Genomic DNA, 9,635 nt, shown 5'->3' on the forward strand with positions numbered 1-9,635 from the left:
AAATTACTAAATAAAAAATAGTTTAATAATAATAAAATAATCACTCAAAAACTATTATTAAATTCATAGATTTTTTATTACAATTGAAATTATTGTTCCTAATATATTATAAAAGCAATAATAACTATTATATAGTAATTTTTGTAATAAAATTAGTGAATAATAAATTACTTTTCTCTTTTAGGGTATGAGAAATTGTAAAATCTTATATATATATATATATATATATTGTTACAAATTGTTGTTGATTTGTACAAAATGCCTATATCTAATAATATATAACTAAAAACATAAAATATAAAAATAAAACAAGTTTAAGTTTTGATGTTATTTAAAAAACAATTATTTAAAATATAAATACATCATAATTTATTTTTGTCAACTTTATAATAAATTTCTTGTTATTGAATATTCAGATTTAAGATACTATTCACTTAATAATTATGTTTAAACAATTAAATTTCTTATTATTTAAAATATCAATTTAATATGTTATAAATTACACAACATATTTAATATTAATTTATATATATATATACTTATGATATATATACCGGTATATGCTGTAAACTAGGAAAATAAACATAAAATTTTAGTAAAGTAAAAATAATTTTAAAGATTAGTAAGTATTATATTTTGTATATTAATGTAAAAATTTTATTTATTTATATTTTCAATATGATTTGTAAACTTATTTTATTATTAAGTTTATTATTTAAAATAGAAGTATGTTTATAGAAAATATTTTTTCTTTAAAATATATATATATATATATTTAAATTTTTAAATATTTTATAAATATATAACATTATAATTTCATAATATTATTCAATAAATTTTAATAAATATTTTTATAAAATTATTATTTCTTAATAAAAAACTATAACAAATGATATTTTTATTTAAATTTATTCTTAAGAGACAAACTATTTTGATTATATTTAAAGTTTTATATTTTTAGTTAAATTTAATAGTCTTTTATTAAATCATATATAAAGTTCAAAAATATATAATTATTTATAGTATATTCATTTTAAAAGAGAAAATTAAATGAAATATTGGTTTTTATTATTTCAAACTAACACATCATTTATTATCTCTCTCTCTCTCTCTCTCTCTCTCTCTCTCTCTCTCTCTCGTACACAGAGTTACATCTATTGATGAAAATTAGATTTTTTTAAACATCTTAACTTTAAAACAAAAATAATAAATAGTTATAAAAACTTATTCGAATAAAACTTTTTATTTTATTTTTATAAATGAAAATATAATTATTTATATAATACAAGAAATTTATTATAAATTCAAATTCAAATATTTCTTAAAAACTGCTTTATTGGTTATCGAAAAATTTAAAAAATAATAATATATAATATTTGAATTAATAATTTTGAAAACAATCAACTGATACATAAAGTGATAAATAGTTGTCAAATAATTGGGAATCGCCCTAAACCTACAATATTTATATTTTTACCAAATACAGTATGATTTGACAAAAATTTACACAAAAAAATTAATTAAATTAATACAATAAACGAAAATAATAAAAAAATAATATATTTGACATTATATAGTAATAATTTACTTCATATAATGTATTTTTAAAATAATGTGAAATAGTTTTCTGATCACAAAAGTCTAGAATATGTGAAATACTTTTAAAAATAATGTCATAAATAATAAATTGTAAAAAATTCTATGAAAAACAACAGTTTAAATAAATATTCAATTAATTATATATATATTATTAAAATATTTTTAAAATGTATTGTTTATAATAAGTTATGAGAAAATATACAGTATTTCATTATCACATTCAATCATCAGTTTATGTGTGATGAAAGTTATGGTTATTTTTATATATTTAGTAATAGTTTTTTCTTGAGATTCATAAAATGACTTTAAATATTTATATTAAATTAGTTTCATTTTTCATTTACATAAAAAAAGAAATAAATTACAAATATCTGTTAATTAATAATAATATTTAATAAATAAAAATATATAAAACATTAATTTAATTATAATTTTATATAATTGAAAACAAAACAATATATAATATAATAATAGAAATATTGAAATATATTATAAATTAAAACCTTTTCTTACTTTAAATAGTTTTTGTCTGTATTTGTCATCACATGATGTGATGTATCGGTAGTTCAATGAATGAAAAGTCATATAAATGTTATGCAATTGTTGTCCCATAGAATGCGCTTTTGTATACTTACTGTACGACTATTGTAGACATAATGGCAATGAATTAGTGTTTTATGTCAACAAAAAAAACATTTGTTTCAGACATTGTTCTCCATTTTATAGCAAACAAGTGTTGCATCAGATCTGTAGTCAAGTCTTAACCATTGATYGTCTTTAAAGTCATTTGTTTTAATCACTTGAATACTATTGCAGTGATATATTAACGGTAAGCATATCATAATTAWAKTAATTATCATTAAATTAGTTGTRATTGTTGTCCRTATTAAGTAATGGCACGAAGAGGTCGATCATCTCCGTCACCAACTCGTCGTTCTGCTCCTCAGCCATCACGAGCGGCACCTCCTGTCCAACAGAGAGCACCGGCACCCGTACCGCAACAGCCAACAGCTGTAGCTTCACCAGCACCTCAAGGTCCGGGCCTTTTGGGACAAATGGCTGCCACTGCTGGTGGTGTTGCCATWGGTTCAGCTGTTGGACACACCATTGGTCACGCACTTACCGGTGGATTTGGTGGTGGCTCTGATGCTCCGCAACCGGCACCACAACAACAGCAATATGACAATCAATATCAAGAGCCAACTGGTCAGCCAAATGCCTGTCAGTTCGAGTTAAAGCAGTTCCTCGATTGCACCCAAAGCTATGACCTCACTCTTTGCGAGGGATTCAATGAGGCTCTCAAACAGTGCCGACAAACCAATCCTCAGATCAGGCTTTGAGACCATATCATAGACATTGCAGTTATGGTTATCACAACAATTGCCTATTGATCTACTAATTCAATAGAAGATTATAGAGTAATAATAATATTATTATAAAATATGTTAATTAAATATATTGTCAACATTTACGGTAGTTTACAATTGTTATCAATTGTTAGTATTTAGTGATTATTTGAGTTATTAAAAGATTGTTTTTAAAAACTATTTGTGTTATATTGAATTATTATATAAATATGATTACAGTTAATATTGTTTGAGTTAATCTTTTATTTTATTAAATTTACAAAACTTACAATAATTAGAGATTAATTTTGATAAATATTTATTAATATGATTGTCTTGAAAGTAAAGATTACTGTAACTAATGTTATCCAACAATATTTAGTACTTATGGACCCATTTATGGCAAACTACAAGTACTACTATTCAACAATAAATAGGGTTCAATACATGAAATAATACAGTGATTAAGTTATACTAAATAATTGATTATTGATTTGATGTTTTAATAATGTTATTTATATGCAATAATTCGATTCCAATTAAATATATAATAAATTTTTATTTTGTTTTATAGCATAAGATATTTAATTGAGTCCTAAATTTCTAATATATTTGATTTTTATTTTGTTATTTACAATACTGTATATAAATAATGAACTATTTTTAAAGAACCGCAATATTGGTTATAAAGATATTGATCTGATTGAACCCTATAAACCTGATTATACCTGTTGTGTACTACAAAAAGTACAGTATATAGACATAATATAYATATATATATATATATAAATTAATGATATTATTTTTAGTGTTTAAAAAATTAGAGAAAATATTATAACAAAATGTTAGAATATAATAATAGTAAATAAAAAATTATAAAATTAGAAATACTTGATATACTGGTAGTAATAATGATAATTTGAGTCTACAATTAATCCATTGTTTGTTATCGACTTAATCATTACATAATTAGATTTTTGTCTCATTTGCCAATAATATGCCATTTGATTGATGTCTTCTAATTGATTCAGATATTAATCGATCAAATATTTCTTGTTTTTTGTTGATATATTTAAAGCCAAACATTCCAACCATCGATACCCTCAATACTCTCAATACAATTATATTTACTATACATTTACCAATCGCTATAAGATTAGCATAAAATATAGATTTTAACTATAGATAGCATACTATGGGATGCAATGAATTAATTGATTTCTCACAACACAGTAGTCGTGATGTTTGCTTATAAAACACAACAATCAATATAATTATGACTATTATTATCATTTTTTGTTAACAAACCTTTTAATCAAATAAAAAATATTTTTTAATTTTATAATAGTTCAAATAAACTGCAAGTTTATAAAAAAGAGTATCTTACCGCTAATATTTTATATTTAATAATTTTAAATGTAATGTTACAAAACATTTTCACAATGTCTTATTTTGTATTATTTTCAAATAATAAGAAAACAAACAAAATAGCATAAAATTTTAAAGTTATCATCATTGAAATATTGTGACCAATCATTTATATATTAAACAGTTTTTTTAAAACTATCATAATATACAATTTTCTGTGAATTAAATATAAATTTTATTTTTCTATATATATATATATATATATATATATTATTAATTAAAATTATCTGAAAAGATATTTAATATTCAATAGTAATAAAAAATTAGTATAAAAGTTTTAATATGAATAATATGAATACAATGTACACAGTAATCAAATATCACGATTTAGTATCTCATATAAAATATTACTCATTTAATGGTCAAAATTAAAAATTTAATAATTAGTGATTTTTATATACAATTTTAATGAACTCATAAATTAATTATCGATATGTATAGCCAAAAGCCACAACATTTTTCTTTTGTAAGCAATCAGTGATTGCAAAAAACAACAATAAAATAATGTTAATAATCATTAAAATAAGTTAAACATATTTACCGATAAATCCTGACTGTTATCTAATCATATATTCAAAAAAATAAAATTATTTGAGAAGTCATCCATTAATTATTAACTAATGCCTAATCGCTTAACTAAACTAATAATAGAGTTTACATGTTATCGGCATTTGTTTAACGGTTTAAAATACATAGATTTTAAAACAAAACAATTTGTTTTATATTTATAATCACTATTTTTTGCTATTAGTAATCAAGAAACAGCAAACATTTATCTCATATAGGATTATATAAACATGTATTTTAATTTTTCTTTAAAATATATTTAATATTATGWTGTTATTTTTTAATTTTAACTTTTAATTTATTTATAAGTTATTTTACTATAAGTTGGATTTATTTTTACATTGCTGTAAATAATATTTGACAATGTTTATTTTTTAAAAATCTACTTAAAAATAACAATATTAAAATAACATTACTAACTATAGTGTAAAAAATAATAAGCAATTGATAATTTAATTAAAAGAAATTGTTATTTTTTTTGCAAATTATTAATGACGAGTATCAGATGAATACACATTATATATTTAGTACAGTATATATWTATATATATAATACAATAATTTATATTATTTACATTTTATAGATTAGATTTAAATAAATGATTATTTATATACTGTTATAACATTATATTTATGATATTTTTATTTATAAAATAAAAAAGTTTTGTTAAAAACATATTCTCTGTATTTGTCTCACAAGGAATGTGATTAATCTCTAGGTTATGACGAGGAGAGGGCTTATAATTAACCCATTTTTTATTGACTACTCTATATTCAACTAAACATTTGCTGTTATTTTTATTTTGTATATTATATTAGATTTTTATTTAGTTATTAATATTTGGTTGCAAACCGATAACACTGTTATCAGTCGATAAACTTTAAACTCTTCTTAAACTTATCAATAAATTAATAAAAATATAAATATAAATAAATATATGAATGAATGAAAAATATATTTGACTTTATTTTTAATTATTTGCACTACAATTTAGTTTCACAATCTGAGTCTAATTCTATAATATTAGATTTAGTTATTAATCTGACATAAAATATATCTTATAAATATATTTTTTAGTAAAGAAACATGAATTTTGTTTTATTGTTTGATGGGATGTCAAACAATAGTTATAAAAATATTGTGATTTTGAAGTCAAATATAATCTATTTGTCGACAAATAACTTCTTACATTAACTTCAAACATATTTTTACTTTTATTTTCACTAATACTTAATTTTGTTAAAGAATTAAAATTTTACCTAAAAAAGACATTTAATTAACTCAAATATCATTAATTTTATTTTATAAAATTAATTGCAATTAATTTTCGTTTATATTTTATTTTTCTTTAACTTTTTAACACAACTACAGATTTTCCTATTACTATAAACTAATAGATTTTGTAATTAGCGTTATTTTAAATTAAAACTTTTATTTTATATTATTTTCTATAACTTAAGGAAATATTTTTGTTATCCGATATTTTTTCTTTCATTTAATTTGGTAAATAAAAATATTTCAAAACTATAAATCAAATATCTACATAAATCAATACAACTCAATACAACTCAATGCAACACAATAATAATGTGTGTATTATTTTGKCTTAATAAAATAAAATTATATCACAAATTGTGTAAGATATTAAAAATAATTAATAAGCAATCAATAAAGAGTAAAATTGATGCTATTTAAACAGGTCAAGTTAATGTAATTTTATAACAAATAATAAAATGTTTTAATAAAACTAATACTAAGCCATAGATTTCATGTTTTATAGTCACCGGTATGTCTTTTGATGCTCAAAGACATAATAAAAATAAATAATATTAAACAATATTAATAAAAAAAACTGTTTCCATTTGTTTTATATTTTGTTAAATTCAAACATTTTCAATAAATTTTCTTAAATTTATAATACTTTAAAGAATTAATTGAATGATTATATTATTATTTAACATTTTTATAGTTATAACAATTCATTGGTTAGCATWGAATTTTTGTTATAAAAGCTATAAATTAAAATAAAATTATAGAACATTTTAAATATTTACCGATAATTAATAAATTATTTTATTAATATAATAATATAGTWTAATATGTAATCGACAATAATTTAGTTTGGCTTAATTTTTTTAAGAGTAATTAGCATATAATATACATAAAACTTATTTAATAAATTCTATAAAAATGTTAAAAATAACTATTAACAATAATAATAACATTAAAAAAATATTTAACTTYTTATAAATTATTATAAATTATTATATATATTCGTGAATATATAAATATAAATGTAAAATTAAAAAATATAATATATAATATTTTCATGATTTATTTCACATATAACTTATATATAAATATAACAAAATAATTAGATATATCGATTGATTGAAAACCAATAATTATAGCAAAAGTTTTAGTCACATAAACACATATAACAAATAAATATATATCAAATATTATCAAATATTATCTAAAATATCTGTTAGTTGAATTACATTTTTCTTATGTAATGTATTATAAGATAAGTAATTAAAAAAATGATTATCTACTTTATATTAATTATTTACGTTTTTTAAGTTTAAATTTAATATCAATAAATTAATATATAATTTTTAATAAATTTAAATAATATAAAATATTTAAAATGCAAATATAAATATATTTTTATATTTCATTGAATTAGTTACTATTAATTATCTACTTTAATGACTTAAAATGATTATCTACTTTATATTAATTATTTAATTTTTTCTATCAAATAATATAAAATATTTTTAATAATAATAATAATAATAATAATAATAATTAACAATAATTTTTCTAATTTTTAAAAAGAATTGTTTATAAGAAAAGTTATGATTAATAACTTAGTAATCGTATAATCATTTGATAACTATTTGTATAATTTATATYCAATTAAACTAAAATTGAATTTTAAAAATCACAACAAAATTAGATACAATAGTTATATAGAAAACTAAATTCAATATATTTAAATATCTATCATTTAATATAATAGTTTTTTATTAATTAATAATATCATACAYTAATTATTTAATGAAATTGAAACTGATTTGAATTGATTTAAATTAATMTATTTTYTGATAATTCATTTAATTAAACATTTATTTAAATAATAATTTGTTAAATGTATTGCAATACTGATAGCGCTATCTATTGGCTTATCAATTGACTCAACGATATTCACATTTTTATTGTTGTTATCATTGAATGAATTGTTTGACACATTGTGTCCAACACTTGACAATCAAATGWTTGTTGACATCACTCACACATCACATCCCAAACATCACTGCAATTATCTCTAAGAGGTTTATAAATATATTTATTGATTGTTATGACTATTAAGTAGTAAATGAATTCATTTTTATTGTCTGATTACAGATTTGGCCGATAATAGGGATCAAGTGTTTGCCGTTGAGTAACMAGAAGTACTTGAGTGGACAGCGATGACTCAAAATCTGGCWCAAGAGGCACAACTCAAGTCATACCAAAAGAGATTGAAAGATGACATTAACTCAATAGTAGAGAACTACACGAAGATCTTGCAGATGGTTCGCACCGATGCCGACACTCCAGTCAGCGGCAGTGAAACTCAGGCCACCAGTTATGAGATGTGTTGTCGGGCGGCAAACATGTGTCGGGCGGCGGAATCAATGCTGAAAYTGATTTGGGATATCAAACAGTTTCTTATAATAAATGACTTTCCGCTTATCAATGACAGTATATCCAAGAAAGTGGCCGACAATATGATAAATGTGGCCGATATTGACCACAAACTCATTAATCTTAGGGATGAAATCGCCAATGAATTGTATGAATTAGAGGACGAGTACTATAACTCTTTAATTAAATGATTTTTTATAATTTAATTTTTATAATTCATTTTAATTTAAAATATAATCTTTTGTATATAAAATATAATTTAAATTATTTTTTAAATAAATATATCAAATGATAATAACATTACGATATTTAGTTTGTTTGTATAATACGTGTAATTCAAATCAAATCAGTTTTTATTGATATCTCATTCAGCATTTGCTGGTATGCATTGAAAGTCATAATAACGTAAAATTAGGATTTAATTTAACTATTATTACTTACGGTATAGTTATTGTTGATTCAAGAAAAGCATTACTCAAGTGATCAACAATTTAATTGATGTAATAATTAAATTTAAATATATTTATTTATTTATTGATTATAATAAATGAATACATGATATAAAATATAATACAGTACTACTAAAATATGAATTATATTTTTAATAATTATATTACTTTATACCCCGTATAATATTACTTTGTCCTTTAGTTAATTTAGTAAAAATTTATTTAAAATCTAAATTCTAAATAATATTTAAATAATAGAAAATATAGATTAAAATGACCAATGTCAATGTTATAGACAATTTTATAATGAATATATTTATGATAATCAATCTTTTTTTTAATTAGTTAACCTTATAATTAAATAAAAATTATTAATGACATTACCATTATTTGCCATTTTTATATGATCAAATAAAAGAGTCTGATGCGGGTCTAATACAGCCATTAAAATACAATTTAAAATAATATTTGTTTTTCAAACATCATAAAAATGTGTTGTTTAGAGTTCAAAATAAGGAAATTTTGAAAAATGGGACAAAAGTGTAGCTAATAT

The 9,635-nt window shown here is 20.1% G+C and overlaps 2 protein-coding genes across 2 annotated transcripts; both read left to right on the forward strand.

Moving 5' to 3' along the window:
- The first annotated feature begins 2,231 nt into the window (after positions 1–2,231).
- On the forward strand, positions 2,232–3,070 carry LOC128965974 (coiled-coil-helix-coiled-coil-helix domain-containing protein 2-like). The gene is made up of 2 exons (XM_054312768.1): positions 2,232–2,428; positions 2,491–3,070. The coding sequence occupies exon 2, from the start codon at positions 2,493–2,495 to the stop codon at positions 2,937–2,939; it is 447 nt and encodes a 148-aa protein (XP_054168743.1). The 5' UTR covers positions 2,232–2,428; positions 2,491–2,492; the 3' UTR covers positions 2,940–3,070.
- A 5,069-nt stretch (positions 3,071–8,139) lies between these two features.
- LOC128965975 (mediator of RNA polymerase II transcription subunit 22-like) lies at positions 8,140–8,824 on the forward strand. The gene is made up of 2 exons (XM_054312769.1): positions 8,140–8,278; positions 8,352–8,824. Exon 2 carries the CDS (start codon positions 8,417–8,419, stop codon positions 8,822–8,824), a length of 408 nt encoding a protein of 135 aa, XP_054168744.1. The 5' UTR covers positions 8,140–8,278; positions 8,352–8,416.
- The last annotated feature ends 811 nt before the right edge of the window (positions 8,825–9,635 follow it).

This window comes from Oppia nitens, unplaced genomic scaffold (assembly GCF_028296485.1).
Source record: "Oppia nitens isolate AA-2021 unplaced genomic scaffold, nextdenovo-longstitch-racon4-pilon3 scaffold18_pilon_pilon_pilon, whole genome shotgun sequence".
In the NCBI taxonomy this organism is placed as follows: Eukaryota; Metazoa; Arthropoda; class Arachnida; order Sarcoptiformes; family Oppiidae; genus Oppia; species Oppia nitens.